This window comes from Borostomias antarcticus, assembly GCF_949987555.1.
Source record: "Borostomias antarcticus genome assembly, chromosome: 4".
NCBI classification, from domain to species: domain Eukaryota; kingdom Metazoa; phylum Chordata; class Actinopteri; order Stomiiformes; family Stomiidae; genus Borostomias; species Borostomias antarcticus.
Genome location: NC_140237.1, coordinates 1,337,491 through 1,362,500, shown reverse-complemented (window position 1 = coordinate 1,362,500; position 25,010 = coordinate 1,337,491). Strand labels below are relative to the sequence as shown.

At 52.5% G+C, this 25,010-nt stretch overlaps 1 protein-coding gene across 6 annotated transcripts in view; it reads left to right on the top strand.

The window, feature by feature from the left end:
* Window positions 1-25,010, top strand: part of herc1 (HECT and RLD domain containing E3 ubiquitin protein ligase family member 1) — a 213,392-nt gene that overhangs the window by 96,050 nt on the left and 92,332 nt on the right. For 4 of the 6 annotated variants that reach the window (XM_084437242.1, XM_084437241.1, XM_084437240.1 and 1 more), the window contains exons 38-44: window positions 4,937-5,597; window positions 7,738-7,975; window positions 10,162-10,369; window positions 10,963-11,129; window positions 12,226-12,342; window positions 15,212-15,452; window positions 16,043-16,164. In XM_084437242.1, coding sequence (XP_084293368.1) covers window positions 4,937-5,597; window positions 7,738-7,975; window positions 10,162-10,369; window positions 10,963-11,129; window positions 12,226-12,342; window positions 15,212-15,452; window positions 16,043-16,164 — 1,754 coding nt within the window. The remainder of the gene's footprint in view (window positions 1-4,936; window positions 5,598-7,737; window positions 7,976-10,161; window positions 10,370-10,962; window positions 11,130-12,225; window positions 12,343-15,211; window positions 15,453-16,042; window positions 16,165-25,010) is intronic. The other 2 variants (XM_084437244.1, XM_084437243.1) reach the window with 1 other exon arrangement.

The following is a 25,010-nucleotide window of genomic DNA, read 5'->3' as shown; positions in this document are numbered from 1 at the left end:
CCAAAACACTCCTTCTATCACCTCCCCGCCTCTCATCTCTCCATCCCTCCCCAAAACACTCCTTCTATCATCTCCCCACCTCTCATCTCTCCATCCCTCCCCAAAACACTCCTTCTATCACCTCCCAACCTCTCATCTCTCCATCCCTCCCCAAAACACTCCTTCTATCACCTCCCCACCTCTCATCTCTCCATCCCTCCCCAAAACACTCCTTCTATCACCTCCCCACCTCTCATCTCTCCATCCCTCCCCAAAACACTCCTTCTATCACCTCCCCACCTCTCATCTCTCCATCCCTCCCCAAAACACTCCTTCTATCACCTCCCCACCTCTCATCTCTCCATCCCTCCCCAAAACACTCCTTCTATCACCTCCCCACCTCTCATCTCTCCATCCCTCCCCAAAACACTCCTTCTATCACCTCCCCACCTCTCATCTCTCCATCCCTCCCCAAAACACTCCTTCTATCACCTCCCCACCTCTCATCTCTCCATCCCTCCCCAAAACACTCCTTCTATCACCTCCCCACCTCTCATCTCTCCATCCCTCCCCAAAACACTCCTTCTATCACCTCCCCGCCTCTCATCTCTCCATCCCTCCCCAAAACACTCCTTCTATCACCTCCCCGCCTCTAATCTCTCCATCCCTCCCCAAAACACTCCTTCTATCACCTCCCCACCTCTCATCTCTCCATCCCTCCCCAAAACACTCCTTCTATCACCTCCCCACCTCTCATCTCTCCATCCCTCCCCAAAACACTCCTTCTATCACCTCCCCACCTCTCATCTCTCCATCCCTCCCCAAAACACTCCTTCTATCACCTCCCCACCTCTCATCTCTCCATCCCTCCCCAAAACACTCCTTCTATCACCTCCCCACCTCTCATCTCTCCATCCCTCCCCAAAACACTCCTTCTATCACCTCCCCACCTCTCATCTCTCCATCCCTCCCCAAAACACTCCTTCTATCACCTCCCCACCTCTCATCTCTCCATCCCTCCCCAAAACACTCCTTCTATCACCTCCCCACCTCTCATCTCTCCATCCCTCCCCAAAACACTCCTTCTATCACCTCCCCACCTCTCATCTCTCCATCCCTCCCCAAAACACTCCTTCTATCACCTCCCCACCTCGCATCTCTCCATCCCTCCCCAAAACACTCCTTCTATCACCTCCCCACCTCTCATCTCTCCATCCCTCCCCAAAACACTCCTTCTATCACCTCCCCGCCTCTAATCTCTCCATCCCTCCCCAAAACACTCCTTCTATCACCTCCCCACCTCTCATCTCTCCATCCCTCCCCAAAACACTCCTTCTATCACCTCCCCGCCTCTAATCTCTCCATCCCTCCCCAAAACACTCCTTCTATCACCTCCCCACCTCTCATCTCTCCATCCCTCCCCAAAACACTCCTTCTATCACCTCCCCGCCTCTAATCTCTCCATCCCTCCCCAAAACACTCCTTCTATCACCTCCCCACCTCTCATCTCTCCATCCCTCCCCAAAACACTCCTTCTATCACCTCCCCGCCTCTCATCTCTCCATCCCTCCCCAAAACACTCCTTCTATCACCTCCCCACCTCTCATCTCTCCATCCCTCCCCAAAACACTCCTTCTATCACCTCCCCGCCTCGCATCTCTCCATCCCTCCCCAAAACACTCCTTCTATCACCTCCCCACCTCTCATCTCTCCATCCCTCCCCAAAACACTCCTTCTATCACCTCCCCACTTCTCATCTCTCCATCCCTCCCCAAAACACTCCTTCTATCACCTCCCCACCTCTCATCTCTCCATCCCTCCCCAAAACACTCCTTCTATCACCTCCCCACCTCTCATCTCTCCATCCCTCCCCAAAACACTCCTTCTATCACCTCCCCACCTCTCATCTCTCCATCCCTCCCCAAAACACTCCTTCTATCACCTCCCCACCTCTCATCTCTCCATCCCTCCCCAAAACACTCCTTCTATCACCTCCCCACCTCTCATCTCTCCATCCCTCCCCAAAACACTCCTTCTATCACCTCCCCGCCTCTAATCTCTCCATCCCTCCCCAAAACACTCCTTCTATCACCTCCCCACCTCTCATCTCTCCATCCCTCCCCAAAACACTCCTTCTATCACCTCCCCGCCTCTCATCTCTCCATCCCTCCCCAAAACACTCCTTCTATCACCTCCCCACCTCTCATCTCTCCATCCCTCCCCAAAACACTCCTTCTATCACCTCCCCACCTCTCATCTCTCCATCCCTCCCCAAAACACTCCTTCTATCACCTCCCCGCCTCTCATCTCTCCATCCCTCCCCAAAACACTCCTTCTATCACCTCCCCACCTCTCATCTCTCCATCCCTCCCCAAAACACTCCTTCTATCACCTCCCCACTTCTCATCTCTCCATCCCTCCCCAAAACACTCCTTCTATCACCTCCCCGCCTCTCATCTCTCCATCCCTCCCCAAAACACTCCTTCTATCACCTCCCCACCTCTCATCTCTCCATCCCTCCCCAAAACACTCCTTCTATCACCTCCCCGCCTCTCATCTCTCCATCCCTCCCCAAAACACTCCTTCTATCATCTCCCCACCTCTCATCTCTCCATCCCTCCCCAAAACACTCCTTCTATCACCTCCCAACCTCTCATCTCTCCATCCCTCCCCAAAACACTCCTTCTATCACCTCCCCACCTCTCATCTCTCCATCCCTCCCCAAAACACTCCTTCTATCACCTCCCCACCTCTCATCTCTCCATCCCTCCCCAAAACACTCCTTCTATCACCTCCCCACCTCTCATCTCTCCATCCCTCCCCAAAACACTCCTTCTATCACCTCCCCACCTCTCATCTCTCCATCCCTCCCCAAAACACTCCTTCTATCACCTCCCCACCTCTCATCTCTCCATCCCTCCCCAAAACACTCCTTCTATCACCTCCCCACCTCTCATCTCTCCATCCCTCCCCAAAACACTCCTTCTATCACCTCCCCACCTCTCATCTCTCCATCCCTCCCCAAAACACTCCTTCTATCACCTCCCCACCTCTCATCTCTCCATCCCTCCCCAAAACACTCCTTCTATCACCTCCCCACCTCTCATCTCTCCATCCCTCCCCAAAACACTCCTTCTTCACGCATGCTGTCTTCTCCTGCTGTCCTCCTGTCCTTCTCTCTCACTGTGTTCTCCTGTTCTCTCTCACTGTGTTCTCCTGTTCTCTCTCACTGTGTTCTCCTGTCCTTCTCTCTCACTGTGTTCTCCTGTTCTCTCTCACTGTGTTCTCCTGTTCTCTCTCACTGTGTTCTCCTGTTCTCTCTCACTGTGTTCTCCTGTCCTTCTCTCTCACTGTGTTCTCCTGTTCTCTCTCACTGTGTTCTCCTGTTCTCTCTCACTGTGTTCTCCTGTTCTCTCTCACTGTGTTCTCCTGTTCTCTCTCACTGTGTTCTCCTGTCCTTCTCTCTCACTGTGTTCTCCTGTTCTCTCTCACTGTGTTCTCCTGTTCTCTCTCACTGTGTTCTCCTGTTCTCTCTCACTGTGTTCTCCTGTTCTCTCTCACTGTGTTCTCCTGTTCTCTCTCACTGTGTTCTCCTGTTCTCTCTCACTGTGTTCTCCTGTTCTCTCTCACTGTGTTCTCCTGTTCTCTCTCACTGTGTTCTCCTGTTCCCTCTCACTGTGTTCTCCTGTTCTCTCTCACTGTGTTCTCCTGTTCTCTCTCACTGTGTTCTCCTGTTCTCTCTCACTGTGTTCTCCTGTTCTCTCTCACTGTGTTCTCCTGTTCTCTCTCACTGTGTTCTCCTGTTCTCTCTCACTGTGTTCTCCTGTCCTTCTCTCTCACTGTGTTCTCCTGTTCTCTCTCACTGTGTTCTCCTGTCCTCTCTCACTGTGTTCTCCTGTTCTCTCTCACTGTGTTCTCCTGTTCTCTCTCACTGTGTTCTCCTGTTCTCTCTCACTGTGTTCTCCTGTCCTCTCTCACTGTGTTCTCCTGTCCTTCTCTCTCACTGTGTTCTCCTGTCCTTCTCTCTCACTGTGTTCTCCTGTTCTCTCTCACTGTGTTCTCCTGTTCTCTCTCACTGTGTTCTCCTGTTCTCTCTCACTGTGTTCTCCTGTTCTCTCTCACTGTGTTCTCCTGTTCTCTCTCACTGTGTTCTCCTGTTCTCTCTCACTGTGTTCTCCTGTTCTCTCTCACTGTGTTCTCCTGTTCTCTCTCACTGTGTTCTCCTGTTCTCTCTCACTGTGTTCTCCTGTTCTCTCTCACTGTGTTCTCCTGTTCTCTCTCACTGTGTTCTCCTGTCCTTCTCTCTCACTGTGTTCTCCTGTTCTCTCTCACTGTGTTCTCCTGTTCTCTCTCACTGTGTTCTCCTGTTCTCTCTCACTGTGTTCTCCTGTTCTCTCTCACTGTGTTCTCCTGTCCTTCTCTCTCACTGTGTTCTCCTGTTCCCTCTCACTGTGTTCTCCTGTTCTCTCTCACTGTGTTCTCCTGTTCTCTCTCACTGTGTTCTCCTGTTCTCTCTCACTGTGTTCTCCTGTCCTTCTCTCTCACTGTGTTCTCCTGTTCTCTCTCACTGTGTTCTCCTGTTCTCTCTCACTGTGTTCTCCTGTTCTCTCTCACTGTGTTCTCCTGTTCTCTCTCACTGTGTTCTCCTGTTCTCTCTCACTGTGTTCTCCTGTCCTTCTCTCTCACTGTGTTCTCCTGTTCTCTCTCACTGTGTTCTCCTGTTCTCTCTCACTGTGTTCTCCTGTTCTCTCTCACTGTGTTCTCCTGTTCTCTCTCACTGTGTTCTCCTGTTCTCTCTCACTGTGTTCTCCTGTTCTCTCTCACTGTGTTCTCCTGTTCTCTCTCACTGTGTTCTCCTGTTCTCTCTCACTGTGTTCTCCTGTTCTCTCTCACTGTGTTCTCCTGTTCTCTCTCACTGTGTTCTCCTGTTCTCTCTCACTCTGCTCCTTGATTAAAGCTTCCCAACTTTCTGGTCGCCTAGTGACACGCCGCTGTCCAACCTGGAGGCGGTGGAGCCTCTTCCCTTCGACGTGGCGCGCTTCCGCGGCCTGACCGCCTCCCTCCTGCTGGACCTCACCTACCTGACCAGCATCCACGAGGACGCCGCCAAGCTGGGCACCAGGCGCCACGACAAGAAGCACCGCGGCGCTCACGACGCCGCCACCGCCGCCAACGACGCCGCCGGCAAGGCGCCCGGTGAGACGGAGGGCGAGACAGAGGGCCATCACAGGGCGGAGCAGAAAGAGAGGGCGGGGCCGGCCGTCGCCGCGGCCTCTGACCTCCGCGTGTCCCACAGTCTGGACGAGGTCAAGGCGCACGCCGCGCCCAACTCCAGGTCCGAGAGCGAGATCTCCTCCTACGCCCTGGACTCCCAGCAGGGGGCGGAGCGAGGTGGCGCCACAGACACGCTCTTCCCCACCCCGCAGATTCCCGCCGAGGGTAGCCGGAGGCGGAGCCATGAGCACGGCGTGCGCCACGAGCCCGCCCTCTCCTCCAGCGCCGCCACGCAGAGTGAGATCCACGCCGTGCAGCTGTCCTACCTGTACCTGGGCGCCATGAAGACCCTCAGCGCCCTGCTCAGCTGCAGCAAATACGCTGAGCTGCTGCTCATCCCCAAGGTAGGGCTCTACTCAACACCACAGGGCTCTACTCAACACCACAGGGCTCTACTCAACACCACAGGGCTCTACTCAACACCACAGGGCTCTACTCAACACCTCAGGGCTCTACTCAACACCTTAGGGCTCTACTCAACACCTTAGGGCTCTACTCAACACCACAGGGCTCTACTCAACACCACAGGGCTCTACTCAACACCTCAGGGCTCTACTCAACACCTCAGGGCTCTACTCAACACCTTAGGGCTCTACTCAACACCACAGGGCTCTACTCAACACCTTAGGGCTCTACTCAACACCTTAGGGCTCTACTCAACACCATAGGGCTCTACTCAACACCATAGGGCTCTACTCAACACCACAGGGCTCTACTCAACACCACAGGGCTCTACTCAACACCACAGGGCTCTACTCAACACCATAGGGCTCTACTCAACACCACAGGGCTCTACTCAACACCACAGGGCTCTACTCAACCCCATAGGGCTCTACTCAACACCACAGGGCTCTACTCAACACCATAGGGCTCTACTCAACACCTTAGGGCTCTACTCAACACCACAGGGCTCTACTCAACACCACAGGGCTCTACTCAACCTTATAGGGCTCTACTCAACACCTTAGGGATCTACTCAACACCTTAGGGCTCTACTCAACCCCATAGGGCTCTACTCAACCCCATAGGGCTCTACTCAACACCTTAGGGCTCTACTCAACCCCATAGGGCTCTACTCAACCCCATAGGGCTCTACTCAACACCTTAGGGCTCTACTCAACACCTTAGGGCTCTACTCAACCCCATAGGGCTCTACTCAACACCACAGGGCTCTACTCAACCACATAGGGCTCTACTCAACACCTTAGGGCTCTACTCAACACCACAGGGCTCTACTCAACACCACAGGGCTCTACTCAACACCTTAGGGCTCTACTCAACCCCATAGGGCTCTACTCAACACCTTAGAGCTCTACTCAACACCTTAGGGCTCTACTCAACACCTTAGGGCTCTACTCAACACCTTAGGGCTCTACTCAACACCTTAGGGCTCTACTCAACACCATAGGGCTCTACTCAACACCACAGGGCTCTACTCAACACCTTAGGGCTCTACTCAACACCTTAGGGCTCTACTCAACACCATAGGGCTCTACTCAACACCATAGGGCTCTACTCAACACCATAGGGCTCTACTCAACACCATAGGGCTCTACTCAACACCTTAGGGCTCTACTCAACACATTAGGGCTCTACTCAACACCTTAGGGCTCTACTCAACACCTTAGGGCTCTACTCAACACCACAGGGCTCTACTCAACACCACAGGGCTCTACTCAACACCTTAGGGCTCTACTCAACACCTTAGGGCTCTACTCAACACCTTAGGGCTCTACTCAACACCTTAGGGCTCTACTCAACACCATAGGGCTCTACTCAACACCTTAGGGCTCTTCTCAACACCTTAGGGCTCTACTCAACACCTTAGGGCTCTACTCAACACCTTAGGGCTCTACTCAACACCACAGGGCTCTACTCAACACCACAGGGCTCTACTCAACACCTTAGGGCTCTACTCAACACCTTAGGGCTCTACTCAACACCTTAGGGCTCTACTCAACACCTTAGGGCTCTACTCAACCCCATAGGGCTCTACTCAACACCACAGGGCTCTACTCAACACATTAGGGCTCTACTCAACACCAGCATCACAAACACTGGACGCTTTGAGATTTTTGTTCTGCCCTCCTTTGATATCTTTCCATGTTTCTATTGAGATGGTGGAAACAGGGGAAGTAAGATAGACATGAATCATGGGACAGAAAGTTTGGGGCAGTGGAATCCAGGACACAAGCTTGGGGTATAACACATGTACAAGATTCACAAGATGTGTTTATTAGTATGTATATGGTTCACACATACTAGGAATGTGAACAGGGTTAAGACACACAGAGGACAGGGCGCTGGACATTTCACAGTCATTTAGGAGACGCTTTTATCCAAAGCAGCTTACAATAATTGCATGTAATGTAAGTAATCATTGTAGCACTACTGGCCAGAACTCAGCAGGGCCTGGAAGCTCCCGGCTCACCCTTGGCCTGTGTTGTGGTCAGTTACTGTATGAGATGTGTTTTTGGTGTGTAGGTGCTGCCGGAGGCTCCTCCCAGCGGGCACAACGCCGACCTCAACGCCGGGGCCGGGGCGCTGTGCCAGGAGGAGGCGGAGATGCGCGCGGCGCTGCAGTTCCTGATGCGCCACATGGTGAAGCGGGCGGTGATGCGCTCGCCCATCAAGCGGGCGCTGGGCCTGGCAGACCTGGAGCGGGCGCAGGCCGTGATCTACAAGCTGGTGGTCAGCGGGCTGCTGGAGGAGCCCAGGCCCGGTGAGTCCAGGACCACAAGCACTGCTGGTCCACCTCGCATGTACATGAGCTGCTGTGTTTAGACATACCTGGACACTACAGTATGGACAGCTATACTTTCTAACTGCTTCTGTCACTCAAGGATAAATCTACAGCTATATATATCAAAGACTTGCTTTTATATATTATATATATTTATAATATTTATTATACAACGGTATAGATCCGGTCCATTGTCTCTATTGGTCAGTTTGCATTCCAGCCGTGGTGATAACCACGATATCCCCACGCTAAAATGGAATGTTCACACATCTTTTAATATCAATCCACCTCTTATTAGTAGCCGTGGCAACGTCCAGATCAATGTTTACAAAGATGTGCTGTAGCATTGTCGTTGCCTGGCAACGTTCCCTTTTTCAGCGGAAGTATCCGCAAATCATTCACAAATAGTTGCATTAAAGGAGAATGTTCGTTTTTGACAACCTGGACCTTATTTACGGCATATTATAAGACGTTTGACTCACCGAGATCACTTTGGTGTAATTTCGCGGCTACACTCGCGGCTCACATTCTCTAAGCTACGATCAGCGTCCATCATATTCTAAGTCATCTTCTATATCCTCAAAATCTGATAAATATTCAGGCATATTGCACACAATATTCCAGGCATCAACAAGCCGATCGTAACGTAGAGAATGTGAGCCACGAGTGTAGCCTACAGACGGAGAATAGCCAGTCTGCGCGCTGCTCTGCGCATGCGTGCTGGAGCAAGTGGGGAAGCTATATTTCGTTTCTAAAGACGTTTCTAAAGATCATATTACAGAGGCATGTGAAAAACCACAACAAGCCCTCGCTCTATGGAAGCACAACTAGCGATTCATAAAAATAGATTGATGAAAACAACCGTTTCGCGGCAGAAAATAGATTTTTTAGAAGCTGCATTCTCGGTGCCCCGTCCGCCGCCATTACATGGATATACTGGCTCGCGCTGGATTTTACATTTCTTCTACAGGCCTCCGAATTACACCAAAACTGATCTCGGTGAGTCAAACGTCTTATAATATGCCGTAAATAAGGTCCAGGTTGTCAAAAACAAACATAATCCTTTAAAAATAAATGTTAAAGTTCGTATTGTCTTTCTTTTTGAAATATTGACAGATAAATGTGGCAACCATTGTATAAAAGCATTATGGAACTGGAAGCCGTGTGATGTCACGGATATGGCCTCGGCTAGCGGGGTGTAACGGATATGGCCTCGGCTAGCGGGGTGTAACGGATATGGTCACGGCTAGCGGGGTGTAACGGATATGGCCTCGGCTAGCGGGGTGTAACGGGGTGTAACGGATATAGCCACGGCTAGCGGGGTGTAACGGATATGGCCTCGGCTAGCGGGGTGTAACGGATATCGCCACGGCTAGCGGGGTGTAACGGATATGGCCACGGCTAGCGGGGGGTAACGGATATGGCCACGGCTAGCGGGGTGTAACGGATATGGCCACGGCTAGCGGGGTGTAACGGATATGGCCACGGCTAGCGGGGTGTAACGGATATGGCCTTGGCTAGCGGGGTGTAACGGGGTGTAACGGATATAGCCACGGCTAGCGGGGTGTAACGGATATGGCCTCGGCTAGCGGGGTGTAACGGATATCGCCACGGCTAGCGGGGTGTAACGGATATGGCCACGGCTAGCGGGGGGTAACGGATATGGCCACGGCTAGCGGGGTGTAACGGATATGGCCACGGCTAGCGGGGTGTAACGGTGTAACTCTGCTGCGCGTCGTGCTTAACCACTCCCACTAGCCGTGGCCATATCCGTGACATCACACTGCTTCTCCTTCCATAATGCTTTAATATATTATATTATATATGTATCTTTTTATTTTTTTGATTGATTTAAGCGTCATGCTTCAAATGAAGCCCAGGCCATATGGACTTATTTTTATATTAATTCATATTTTTATATGAATCCATTTCTATGATGAATCCATCCTGTTGAGCCCAGATTTCCAGTGTTCTCCCAAAGGTTCCTAGCAGAACCGTCCCTGTCCCTGTGCTCATAATGCCCTGGTCCCCAGGTGTGAGGTCAAAGGTTCCTAGCAGAACCCTCCCTGTCCCTGTGCTCATAATGCCCTGGTCCCCAGGTGTGAGGTCAAAGGTTCCTAGCAGAACCCTCCCTGTCCCTGTGCTCATAATGCCCTGGTCCCCAGGTGTGAGGTCGGAGGTGGAGGGGGAGGGGGAGGCGGAGGGGGAGCCGCTGGCCCAGACCCCGGTCACCACCAGCCCCTCGGCCTCCAGCACCACCTCCTTCATGAGCTCGTCCCTGGAGGACACCACCACCGCCACCACGCCCGTCACCGACCCCGAGACCGCGCCCGCCACCGAGTCCCCCGGGGCCATGCCCCTCAGCCTGCTCAGGCACGGAGAAACACACTCACACACACACACACACACACATACACACTCACACACACACACTCTCTCTCACACACACACACACACACACACACACACACACACACACACTCACACACACACACACACACTCATGCACACACTCACACACACACTCACACACACACACTCACACACACACTCACACTCACACACACACACACACACACACTCACACACACACTCACACACACACACACACACTCACGCACACACTCACACACACACACACACTCACACACACACACTCACACACACACACACACACACACACACACACACACACGCTCTCTCACACACACACACACACACACACACGCACACACTCACACACACACACACACACACACACAAACAAACACAAACACACACGCACACACACTCACACACACACACACACACACACACATCCACGCGCAGACACACACACACATTTCTGTTCATTCGTGTATCTATATGATGACTCATGTTATGAGTTTTGATCACCAGTTAGTTTTCTCTTTCAAGTATGATTTAGAGAGTTCAAACCAAGTGCTTGTTCCTTGTTTCTGCTCCAGACAAATGTTCTCCAGCTACCCGACCACCAGCCTGCTGCCCACGCGCCGGGCGCAGACCCCGCCCGTCACCTCCCTCCCCACCTCCCCCTCCGACGAGGTGGGCCGCCGACAGAGCCTCACCTCCCCGGACTCCCAGCCCTCCCGGCCGGCCAACAGGACCGGCACCTGTACGTCCCGGCCTCGTCCCGGCCTCGTCCCGGCCTCACGCCCCCGCATCCTCACACTACACCTGTACCCGCACGCTTACCACTTTACGCAAATCCATAGCGTACATTTTGTTTCTTCCAGGTGATTCCTTATATGACACACTTGTGTTTAAAGGAGAATGCTCTTTTTCGACAACCTGGACCTTATTTACGCCATATTATAAGACGTTTGACTCACTGACATCACTTTGGTGTAGTTCGGAGGCATGTAGAAGAAATGTTAAATCCAGCGCGAGCCAGTATATCCATGTAATGGCGGTGGACGGGGCACCGAGAATGCAGCTTCTAAAAAATCTATTTTCTGCCGCGAAACGGTTGTTTTCATCAATCTATTTTTATGAATCGCTAGTTGTGCTTCCATAGAGCGAGGGCTTGTTGTGGTTTTCCCATCCGTGGTCTGTTGCCTCTGTAATATGATCTTTAGAAACATCTTCCCCCACTTGCTCCAGCTCCAGCAGGCATGCGCAGAGCACAGCGCGCAGACCGGCTTTCTGGAGCTAGCGGGGAACGACGTTTCTAAAGATCATATTACAGAGGCAACAGACCACGGATGGGAAAACCACAACGGACATTTTCGGTTTTTCGGTTTTGGAATTACAATCTCATGATTACCGGACTCTTGATTGGTTTTCACCGCGGTAGTTTTCACGTTATGAAACACATGGACGGGAACGAGCTGATGACTAATGCGCTCCTATGTGTTTCATAACGTGAAAACTACCGCGGTGAAAAACAATCAGAGTCCGGTAATCATGAGATTGTAATTCCAGTAGTGTATTCTGACTGTTATTTCTGACTATTTTGAATCTTGAAGTGTTATTTTTATAAGGAGCTTGTACTATATGGTCTATGGATACTTCCACATTCTCCCCCCCTGAGTGTGACGTGAGAGAGAAATGGCCGCCGTGTGAATAAGGTCAATTACACCCAATCTGGGTGAGTCAGATGTCTTCTAACATGGCGTAAAAAGAGCCTTCTCCTTTAACACACGGTTTGCTAATGGTGATCAGGAGTGTGATTGTGTGGCTGCAGCTGTACCGTTCCCTGTGTCCCTCAGCCCTGTCGGACCCCAGCAGCAGACTGTCCACCTCCCCCCCCCCGCCCGCCATCGCAGTGCCCCTGCTGGAGATGGGCTTCACCCTGCGCCACGTCACCAAGGCTCTGGAGGCCACAGGTACCACAGACCAGCCCCCACCCCTCTGTTTAAGACCTGGGTTACAACACAGGTACCACAGACCAGCCCCCACCCCTCTGTTTAAGACCTGGGGGCCACAGGTACCACAGACCAGCCCCCACCCCTCTGTTTAAGACCTGGGTTACAACACAGGTACCACAGACCAGCCCCCACCCCTCTGTTTAAGACCTGGGGGCCACAGGTACCACAGACCAGCCCCCACCCCTCTGTTTAAGACCTGGGGGCCACAGACCAGCCCCCACCCCTCTGTTTAAGACCTGGGGGCCACAGACCAGCCCCCACCCCTCTGTTTAAGACCTGGGGGCCACAGACCAGCCCCCACCCCTCTGTTTAAGACCTGGGGGCCACAGACCAGCCCCCACCCCTCTGTTTAAGACCTGGGGGCCACAGACCAGCCCCCACCCCTCTGTTTAAGACCTGGGGGCCACAAACCAGCCCCCACCCCTCTGTTTAAGACCTGGGGGCCACAGACCAGCCCCCACCCCTCTGTTTAAGACCTGGGGGCCACAGACCAGCCCCCACCCCTCTGTTTAAGACCTGGGGGCCACAGGTACCACAGACCAGCCCCCACCCCTCTGTTTAAGACCTGGGGGCCACAGACCAGCCCCCACCCCTCTGTTTAAGACCTGGGGGCCACAGACCAGCCCTCACCCCTCTGTTTAAGACCTGGGGGCCACAGGTACCACAGACCAGCCCCCACCCCTCTGTTTAAGACCTGGGGGCCACAGGTACCACAGACCAGCCCCCACCCCTCTGTTTAAGACCTGGGGGCCACAGACCAGCCCCCACCCCTCTGTTTAAGACCTGGGGGCCACAGGTACCACAGACCAGCCCCCACCCCTCTGTTTAAGACCTGGGGGCCACAGACCAGCCCCCACCCCTCTGTTTAAGACCTGGAGGCCACAGGTACCACAGACCAGCCCCCACCCCTCTGTTTAAGACCTGGGTTACAACACAGGTACCACAGACCAGCCCCCACCCCTCTGTTTAAGACCTGGGGGCCACAGGTACCACAGACCAGCCCCCACCCCTCTGTTTAAGACCTGGGTTACAACACAGGTACCACAGACCAGCCCCCACCCCTCTGTTTAAGACCTGGGGGCCACAGACCAGCCCCCACCCCTCTGTTTAAGACCTGGGGGCCACAGACCAGCCCCCACCCCTCTGTTTAAGACCTGGGGGCCACAGACCAGCCCTCACCCCTCTGTTTAAGACCTGGGGGCCACAGACCAGCCCCCACCCCTCTGTTTAAGACCTGGGGGCCACAGACCAGCCCCCACCCCTCTGTTTAAGACCTGGGGGCCACAGACCAGCCCCCACCCCTCTGTTTAAGACCTGGGGGCCACAGACCAGCCCCCACCCCTCTGTTTAAGACCTGGGGGCCACAGACCAGCCCTCTCCCCTCTGTTTAAGACCTGGGGGCCACAGACCAGCCCCCACCCCTCTGTTTAAGACCTGGGGGCCACAGACCAGCCCCCACCCCTCTGTTTAAGACCTGGGGGCCACAGACCAGCCCCCACCCCTCTGTTTAAGACCTGGGGGCCACAGACCAGCCCCCACCCCTCTGTTTAAGACCTGGGGGCCACAGACCAGCCCTCACCCCTCTGTTTAAGACCTGGGGGCCACAGACCAGCCCCCACCCCTCTGTTTAAGACCTGGGGGCCACAGACCAGCCCCCACCCCTCTGTTTAAGACCTGGGGGCCACAGACCAGCCCCCACCCCTCTGTTTAAGACCTGGGGGCCACAGGTACCACAGACCAGCCCTCACCCCTCTGTTTAAGACCTGGGGGCCACAGGTACCACAGACCAGCCCCCACCCCTCTGTTTAAGACCTGGGGGCCACAGACCAGCCCTCACCCCTCTGTTTAAGACCTGGGGGCCACAGACCAGCCCCCACCCCTCTGTTTAAGACCTGGGTCACAACAACGCCCATTTGCATGGCCACGTATTCCAAACGCTCAAACCATCCCACATGCGTGTTCCAGGTTCTCTCAGAGCGTGTTCCAGGTTCTCTCAGAGCGTGTTCCAGGTTCTCTCAGAGCGTGTTCCAGGTTCTCTCAGAGCGTGTTCCAGGTTCTCTCAGAGCGTGTTCCAGGTTCTCTCAGAGCGTGTTCCAGGTTCTCTCAGAGCGTGTTCCAGGTTCTCTCAGAGCGTGTTCCAGGTTCTCTCAGAGCGTGTTCCAGGTTCTCTCAGAGCGTGTTCCAGGTTCTCTAAGAGCGTGTTCCAGGTTCTCTCAGAGCGTGTTCCAGGTTCTCTCAGAGCGTGTTCCAGGTTCTCTCAGAGCGTGTTCCAGGTTCTCTCAGAGCGTGTTCCAGGTTCTCTCAGAGCGTGTTCCAGGTTCTCTCAGAGCGTGTTCCAGGTTCTCTCAGAGCGTGTTCCAGGTTCTCTCAGAGCGTGTTCCAGGTTCTCTCAGAGCGTGTTCCAGGTTCTCTCAGAGCGTGTTCCAGGTTCTCTCAGAGCGTGTAGTGTAGAACGTGTAGTGTGATCGCTAGGTGCAAGCGGAGGAACGTGTCCAGTGTGATCCAGGCGTGAGAGGTCTGCTGGTCGTCCTGGACATGGCAGGCGTGAGAGGTCTGCTGGTCGTCCTGGACATGGCAGGCGTGAGAGGTCTGCTGGTCGTCCTGGACATGGCAGGCGTGAGAGGTCTGCTGGTCGTCCTGGACATGGCAGGCGTGAGAGGTCTGCTGGTCGTCCTGGACATGGCAGGCGTGAGAGGTCTGCTGGTCGTCCTGGACATGGCAGGCGTGAGAGGTCTGCTGGTCGTCCTGGACATGGCAGGCGTGAGGGTCTGGAGTGTGGGTGTAAGGGTGTGGTTAAGATGGCGGGTGACTGTGTTTCCTCCCCCAGGGGCGCGCGGCGAGGCCGACGCCCAGAACATCACGGTGCTGGCCATGTGGATGATCGAGCATCCCGACGAGGACGAGGAGCCCCGCCCAGGAGGAGGAGGAGGGTCGGACTCGTCCTCCTGTCCCGGGGCCACAGCCTCTGGAGGAGCAGGCAAGTCCCTGGAGAGGAGCTCCTTCCTGCGCTCCCCGGGGGACATCCCCAACGCAGACGCCGCCGAGCTGGAGGAGGGCTTCAGCGAGAGGTACGCCCCCCTCCAGTCCACACGCAGCCTAGCGCTGACCACTCACACCCCAGATACGCCCCCCTCCAGTCCACACGCAGCCTAGCGCTGACCACTCACACCCCAGATACGCCCCCCTCCAGTCCACACGCAGCCTAGCGCTGACCACTCACACCCCAGATACGCCCCCCTCCAGTCCACACGCAGCCTAGCGCTGACCACTCACACCCCAGATACGCCCCCCTCCAGTCCACACGCAGCCTAGCGCTGACCACTCACACCCCAGATACGCCCCCTCCAGTCCACACGCAGCCTAGCGCTGACCACTCACACCCCAGATACGCCCCCCTCCAGTCCACACGCAGCCTAGCGCTGACCACTCACACCCCAGATACGCCCCCTCCAGTCCACACGCAGCCTAGCGCTGACCACTCACACCCCAGATACGCCCCCCTCCAGTCCACACGCAGCCTAGCGCTGACCACTCACACCCCAGATACGCCCCCTCCAGTCCACACGCAGCCTAGCGCTGACCACTCACACCCCAGAACATCTCCCATATGGCAGGCTAGTCTTTGTTTGAATGAGACGTTGTTGTGGTGTGTGTGCAGTGTGGAGGGGCTGGAGCAGGAGAGCCCCTCGGCCTCCAGTGGACCCGCCTCCAGGGGACGCTCGGCCGTCAGCAGGAAACACCGCTTTGACCTGGCCGCCCGCACCCTACTGGCACGCGCTGGTGAGACTCACACACACACACACACACACACACACACACACACACACACACCCCTACACACACACACACCCCTACACACACACACCCCTACACACACACACACACCCCTACACACACACACACACACACACCCCTACACACACACACACACACCCCTACACACACACACACCCCTACACACACACACACACAGCCCTACACACACACACACTGTCTCCCTGAAACCCCTGTGGTGTTATGGGATTACAGCACCGGTCATCTCTAAGGATGCCTCTACGCTTATGCTCTCAGGGTATTTACCCCTCATAGAGAGTTGCACAATACGTGTGAGCTAAACCGGTAATTCGAACAGACACGCCCGATCTACTAACGGTCTCCGTCCCAGAGCTCTCCCTGTTGCAGCCTACTGTGATATCTCTCTGTGACCTAGAGAGAGACACCCGCTTGTAAACCACTCTGGTTAACGACCGCTCTGTTCCTTATTGACAGTTGTTACGTGTCGGGTAGGATGATTAGCAATAAGTATACTTTTATTGCAAGGGAGTATTAATCAAATTGAGTCTAGAATCAACCTTAAAGAGCTTGAGATGTTATGCCTGGACAGCTTAAACTTTTGCATTACAGGACACCCAATAATAATGAATAAAAACTCAGTCCCTTTAGAGGAAATGTTAATGAAATGATTAAATGGTTATACAAGATTTAATTATTACACAATGCCAGCCATGAGCGCACAATTGAACATAATAACAATATCTTAATAAACAGTATAAACCAAATCAGAGCTAATTTTAGGATCAAAATATAAATCATGTTAAATGTATGTGTATATATATATAATCTAAGTTATAATATAATAATAATAATATATTCTAATATATATATAATAAGAATTTATTTAGCCAATGAACCTATGATTAATAACACACAATAGTAAATATAATAAAACATCACCAAAAACCCAATTCAAAGATCAAAATATGAAAACATGATAATTTGTACGTGTTATGATTGAGAGAGAAATAATAATAGGATGTAGGCGGAGAAGGAAGCACCCGGCCTTAGGCACTCACTTCCACACGAACTACAGTACAGTTCTCACCAAGGCGCGGCCCCTCCGGCCGGAGGGGGAAGTTGGTATCGGTCGCAACGGTCCTTCTGTGCTGCAAGTGTCTGGAGCTCAGGTTCTCTCTGCGAGGAGGAGACGACCGCTGGATGCCGTTGATGTAGAGCTGGGAGATTCTCAGCCGGATCTTCTGCTTCGGAGGGTTGGACGAGGCTCGAGCAGTGGAGACATCTCAAACGACTTATCAGTCACACAGTTCTTTTATACCCTTGCTCTCACTCGAGAACCTTCGAAACCTTCGACCGGTGAATCTTCAGCCTCTCACCATATATGGAAGCCACCATTTTGTCCCATCTTAGCATGCCGTCATCGGAAAGTCCCCGAGCCACCATTTTGTACATGTGATCTTATCATGCCCTGGAAAAGTACCAGGAACCCAGAGACACTCTCACAAGAGAAACATGTCTCCAGAATTCAACAGTTGCACTTTGTGGTCAATATTTGCTTATCAAAACCAGTTTAGTTGGTAGAATGTTCTGTCCGTAAGGCCAAAAGCGCTCTCACATGAGAAACGTACTTCCGGCCCTCGTGTACAGTGAATGGCCGATTACCTCATCCCCACCGCATCCTGCTTCCTCTCTCAACCTTTCACAAGACTCCTATCAGAGGCTCAAGTTGTTACGACAACACACACAGGCAACCATGCTAAACATACTGTAACTATCTTTTATGGCTTTGTTCTATCAATGCTTTCACAATATTACTCTCAAACAAATCATCTCTTATAACTAAACATAATAACATTTCTATTAAACCTTAAATGTATAGTTTATGTATCTGTAAATGTGTATATTTGTTCTTTGGGTGTTGTTCATGTCTGTGTGAGTGGAGTGTGTTCCTTATGGGTGTGTCCTGCTTGGTGTCTATGTGTTCACATCTGCATGTCTGTGTTTACTCATCTACATGTCTGTGTTTACTTGTCTGCACTCTAAGCATACTGTAAGCGTGTAGCAAAGCACAATATGATCAGCATATTTCAACAGATCAGGTTTGCATTCAAAAAGGTTCTTATACGAAAGGATCTGCCATCATCCCCTGCAAGGCAGTAATACACTCATCTGTCCCGCCACTAATAGGCCCAGTGACCTCCTCAAAGGGGAGGTCACTCACCTGTCCGGTGGCCCCCTCATCGGGGAGGTCAATCACCAATTCGGTGGCCTCCTCAACGGGGGGGTCAATTACACTCTGCTCCGTATTTCCCTCCCCTGTGAGGCCCATGAATGGATCTGACGAGCAGCCCATAGTGTTTCCCTCCCCTGTAGGGCCCATGAATGGATCTGGCGAGCAGCCCATAAGAGCCGCCTCAATACTGAGGGGTTCAAAGGTTGGAAACTCAGGATCAAGTGGTTTGAGGGTCCAGATTAGCTGCTCTGGCTCTTGTTTGACCTTTGTCTGGTCCAGTTCTAGCTGGACCTCGGCCTTAATAGCCTTACTTAACAGTCTCTTTGCCTTAGCTTCTCTGTTCCTTTCCTCCAAGATGACTGACCTTTCCTGTTTGGACATCTTTTTCCAAACCTCCTGGGGGATCCTGGTACGAGACTTCTTTGCTTTCACCTTGTCTACTTTCACTAATCTTTTCTTAGTACCTTCGTCTGGTACCACTCCCGTCTCGGGAATACTAACGGTTGATCCCCAGGCAGGCGACCCTTCGGTTTTGGCGGCCAGGTCGACACCCCCACCACGCCTGGCTGGGTCATCCGTTACCTGATCCGTCCCCTCCCGGGGAGGATCTAACGAGGATAATATCGCACTTACCCTCAAAACACTGCCCTCAGGCAATTGAGAAGTAATGCGATATTTTCCCTGGTTCGGATCATATTCATAGGCCCAACCTTTCACTGAGACGGGTCGAAAGACCCCATCTCCGCAGTTGTTTGGCCCTCCCGGCCATTTCTCTGCCCCCAACAGAGACGTTCTGACCACCCTGGCCGTGAGCTCAAGCTCTGTTATCGTACCTTCCCGGTAAAATTTCATCATCCATGGCGAGCCTGGGTGAATCAGGACGCCATGAAGAAGCCAGTCATCTGGCCCGTCTCCCCTGCCGTCACACATGGGGAGACACTGGTTACAGTACAACCACTCCCGCGGTCCGTAAACCCAGAGGTAGCTCCCGCCAACACCCAGGTGAAATTCGCATTGACCGCACCTGACGTTCCCCTGTACATTTAACACAACATCAACAAAACAAACATTTGTTAAGCTCCTTCCTGTAACTAGGCCTCTGGTATGGCGTCAACCCAACTTCCCTATTGCGGAGGACTTGCTCCACGCTGTAAGCTAGCTCTTCTGGCCATCCCGCTAAGAGGAGAAGAACCAGGCACCGTGAAGGATCCCGTCCGACAGACAGGCCTTCCCCTAGTTGATTCTCCTGGGAAGAATGCGGCATATGTCATGAACCATACAACTAAAGGCTCTGTCCTTAGTAATTTGAGTAATATTAACACTCCTAATGTAGCCCAAACTAACGCCAAGAGAATCAAAGAAATAACCCCCAGTACCCAAGGCGCTCGGTGATATTTAATTCTGCATACTAATTCTAATTGAGAAACGAGCATCCCTGCTACCATAGATCCCATACAAATAGCCGCCAAGATTTCTGATAATGGGTAAAAAGCCCCAACTACTGTACAAGTAGCCCAGAGAAGTATGAAACTTCTCTTCAATGCCCCTCTCCAGGTCCTAATTTCTGATAATCTATATCGTCCCAGCATATAGACTATAAACCATGTTAGAATGTACCGTTGTCTGTTATCAAAGATATTATTCTTAACTTCCTCTATTAACCCTGCTATTATACAGATAAACCTTACTGGTTCAAAAGGTTTCCAGGTCCCTACCAAAGAATATAATATCCACATCGTCTCTATTAACCAAAAATGAATCGAATTACTCACATCTAGTGGGATTTCTTTTCGGATATCTTGTTCAAATACTGGCGTTCGGTTTGCCATGATTAAAGTCTGAGATCTAGTTACTAATTTTTACAGTTGCTTATCCCCGATGTTGTTGTGATGTGAATGAACTTACTTTCGATTTTGCCTAACTATTATACCCTCGGCTCCTCCTCCTTTCGAGTCATCATCTCTAATGACTCCTCTTTTTCAAGAGTTGTCCCCTCATCCGAGGGTTCTGGGCCCTGCCCATCACACCGCCCAAAGGCAGCTTTCACGCCCCCCTTGTAGAGGACACAGGCCATCAGGCATCCGATCAGGATCCCAACGCCAGCAATGAGATACGGCCAGGCCGCAGCGAAGAAGCCGTGTAACAGACCAAAGGCAACCTTGCCTACTGCCATTACACCTTCTTCTATCTCCTCCAACACCACCACTCCAACTTTTTTCACCCCTCCCCAGAGCCAAGACCCCGCTAGCTCAATCCAGGTGCACTCATGGTCACCCCTGAAAGAGGTAATGCTCAGATGGGGACTCGCAAGTACCATTGTTGTACAGGCGATTTGGTCCAACCCATTCAAAACCACTCATCTCTTTTCCTTGACAGAGGTTTTGACGGAAGGCCTGACCCTCAGCATATCCATGTGCCGGGTCAGCCACATACGGTACCACCGTAGGGTATGTTATCTTTGTCCTATTTAACATCCTTCCTATGAAACCCCTGTAGCAGCCAAAGTACTCCCTACTACGCACCCATGTACCGTCACTGGACCTAACCCACTTCGCCCCTTGCCAAAAAGTATCGAACTGACCTTCGTACTGTCCTGAGCAGAATGTGTCCCAATCCTTCAGATTCGAGCAGTCAGCTCGCGCTAACTCAATATAACAGGTTGTATTTGCCCTATCACAAACCATTTTCCAAGGCCTTGGTTCTACAGCCGCCTCCTTGTATGCATTATAGGAATATCTTTTACGATACTTAGAGTACAGTGTCGCAACATACTGATACTTTATCCAGTAATTATATTCTGGTTTTAGACACGGCTTCACCCAATCTTGTATCTCCTGCTCCTGCCACCCAAACCAAGTGGTATCCATGTTACGTTTTTGGTGTTCTAACCAACCTTGTAAAGTCCCCTTTACCGTTTGGTTTCTTAGCACCCCATCACAATCATATCTCCATGTACCCCAATCATTCACCCATACCTGCCATAGTTCACACCTCGGCGAGTTTCCTGTATCAACGAAGTCCGTGTTATTGAGTGCATCATGCAATCGTTGTACTACACACTTGTCTATTTCCTGAAACTGGTCCTTAGGGGCATTGTGCAAATCATCGGGATTTGGCAATTTCTGAATGTACATTTCCTGATCATACGGGCCTAAGAAGTCCATCTCCCCTTTGGGGACTCCACTTCCTACCAAGAAGGCCGCTTTCGTTAGCCATACCCATGGTAAACTTGCATTTAGCCCAATGTCATATGTTACTGTTACAGAGTCGGGCTCCCCTTGTGGTCTAAACATATATGTTACTAACTCACCCACGGTTCTACCATACTGTCTTAGCCCTTGCCAAACTTTACCAGGTGCTAAAACGAAATAGTTCTGACCCTCACACCGATTCCTGGTTGGCCAGTAGCACGACTCCAGTTTATCCATGGCCTCCGCCATACACCGCCTGTGCTTCTGCACAGCCTTTTGTTGTGCCTGTTTCCACTGCTCTGCTGCATCTCTTGGCTTCTGACGCAGAGGTCGAGGCCCAATTGACCTTTTCCTCCGTTGAAGCTTACTATGGGCTTCCCGCCCACACGTTAGATTTAAATATCCCCACAGATCCCTGTTCTCGGGGAGAATATCATAACATGTCACATTTTCCTCTCCCGAGGACAAGGGAAATGTTAGGGATGGATTTCCATAATGCCAGTAGGGCCAGTCTAGTGTTTTCTCCTGAACACAAACGTGGTTACAGTAATAATTTGGAAGGGTTGCGGCGACGCCTGTCTCTGGGTCTATAGGACGTATCCAATTACACTGGCCAGACCGTAGCACCTCTACAGTTTTCTCAAGCCAATATATTATGATAGTCCTATTCATTACCTCCAAGCCTTTCACCAGGCCCTTAGCCTGCATCAACGTACAAACCGCTGACCACGCCGCTCCCCTGGGTTCACAATTAGGCCCTGTCACTATGGTCATCAATCCCCGAATGACCTCTTGCATACTCTGCCCCTCGGGCTTCTCTCTGTACCATTGTCTTATCATATTTCTCCATCCTTTGACACAGGCCCTGTTCTCGTCTTCCGGAAATACATAGTTTCCCCATGCTCGAGTGCAATCCCTTTCCCCATTGGGTTTTGAGCTCCTCCCGAGCTACCATTGCCCAATACGTGAGTGAGGATGACAGCTAATATCATCAATACTCCTGCCACCCCCACCACGATTTTAGCAGCAATTATTCCATACCCAGGACCCCGTCCTGGTTCCTCCCTCAGCCTCCCGGCTCGTGCTCCCAACCTCCGTCGTCGCGGCCTTAGGACCCCTCCGTCCATGACTCGACGAAATGCTCACAGCAATCAGGTTCAAGCACTTGTACAAAGTCCCCCAACCGAGGTTCTGGTTCTTTTTCAGACAAGCCTACCCACATGGGTGCTGACCCTCTCTTCAAACCAGCCTGGCCCCTGGCCCACTCTCTTGCTTGCACCAAACCTTCCCCTCCGTACCACTCCACAGCCTCTCTATCTTTGAGAATACTGGAGGTAAAGAACAGGTTCTGTGGTTCGATCTGCAAGTCTATTTGAGTGTGATCCAGCCCGTACCGGGGCTCCACCTTTGACAATGGCCCCAAAGTCAACAGGCTTCTTACTGACCTGTCCAGCTCACTGAAACCTTTCCACTGGACCCTCCAAGCCCTCCACACCCGCAGGTGAAAAGGCAGGCGAGGTTCCTGGAGTACGTTCCAACTAGCCAGTAAACCAAGGTAACTCCTCGTGCCGTGCACCGAGAAAGGTAGCTCGTCTACTGTCTCTCCCTTTTCAGGAAGCACCCAGTCCGTGACCAGGGGTACAGGGAAATCACAGACCTGCAACTGCCCACCTCGTAGGCAATGCACAGATGAGTACCACAGATCTCCTGAATGGTTAAAGTGCCCTTTCTGACAATTTCCAGTCAGGCAATGCTCATCTATTTCAGCGGCCCGTGGTGATTCATACCATGGGCCCACATAGATAAGCCATCGCACCAATGACACATCTCCCAGTCTGTACTCTGTTAAGACTCTTCTCTGCCATCCCAGCAGGTCACTTTGTAGGGCGGGCCTTCCCATCTGGCCCCACCCCTTCACTTCCGTGATCACTCTGAGGGGGAGGTCTTCATGCTCCTCGAGCATCACCTCTCCCCTCCCTGAGTTTCCCAAACGTATCTCCCTTAGCCAGGCAGACATCCATGAGCAATTGGTAAAACATAATCGATTATGCACCCAAATCTCAATGAACTCTCCTTTCTGAGGACTGAGATAGTTTGGCCCTGTTCGACAGGTTATCCAACCTCCGAACAGTGTTGTTTTAGACAGAATCATCCGAGTTCTGTCCCACGGCGCCGGCCGTCTGTGTGCCAACCAGGCCTGATCGACCCAGGGGTAATATGGGGCTGCCTGCCCCATATAGCCCCATGGCCATTTTGACTCCTTTTCCCAGACTAAAACCTCCGCCAACTCCACCTCACCTACCACTGGATCACATTTATCCAGCACTGGAGTTCGAGGTCCGTCTCTAAAAGTAATCCGTTGACTTGTAAGCCAATAATGCCCCCACTGGCACTCCTCCAGTACTCCTTCCTCATTCTTAGGGCCATCCTGCGGGGTTCTTTCTCCTGCCGTCTTTCTCCTTTTTCTCTTTCTCCTACTACTCCCCTCCCGGGGATGCTGACGGTTGATCCCCGCAGGTTGGCTCATAGCGAAGGAGAAACTAAACCGAGGGCCCACTCTGAGGCAAGGGAGCAGGTTTTTTACCGTTCAGTCGCTGTCTCAGCGTTCTGATCGTCTCTGTCAAACCCTTGTTTGGCTTTTTGCCCTGCCTCTTTTTAACCGGCCTCTTAGCTCCTCCTACTACTTCTTTCTCAAGGGTTGGGGGTGTTTCTCTACCCCCCTGGCCCTCTGACAGGCCTCCCGGCCCAGCTGTGCCTTCAGGCAGACTTTTCCCACCAATCGGTGACCCTTTAGGCAGCCACTCCACCCCCGTACTACCAGGCTGAGTCCCGGCTTCGGAGATTAAGTACTGTCCCCCTCTACTCACTCCCACAGCCATCCCAGGCTGGAAAGGAGAATGTAGGATCACCAAGGGTCCTGGGACTGCCCTACTATTCCACATGTACGGGTTTGCTGCTGACCGTACCGGGAAGATATTCACCCCCAGTGAATACATGCCCTCGAGTGGCACCGCCACTGCTTTGAAAACTACTTCGACGTGGGCTGACAGCAGCGGATACGTTGGGAAAGGGGCCCTTTCGACCAACGACCCTACCAACTGCACTCTCCCATCCCTGAGCCTGTCCTCAGGCGTGATCCATACCCTCACCCTCTTTTCCTTGGTCTCAACTCCCCTTAGGTTCCAGCCATCCAGCTGGGTCCCCATAAAGGTTAGCTTTGAGTCCCTCGACCCACATTCCCTCGGCAGGGGATGGTCAAGGTCGACCCAAGGTTCAGGGCGGTCATGGAGCATTTCTCTTAACAGCGTTCCCCAATTTGTGAGCCCCCAAGGTCCAGTCCATTTATCAGCGAACCCCGCTGGTAGGCCCTTCCCGTCTTGCTCTCTGAGGAACTTTTCCCAGGCCAC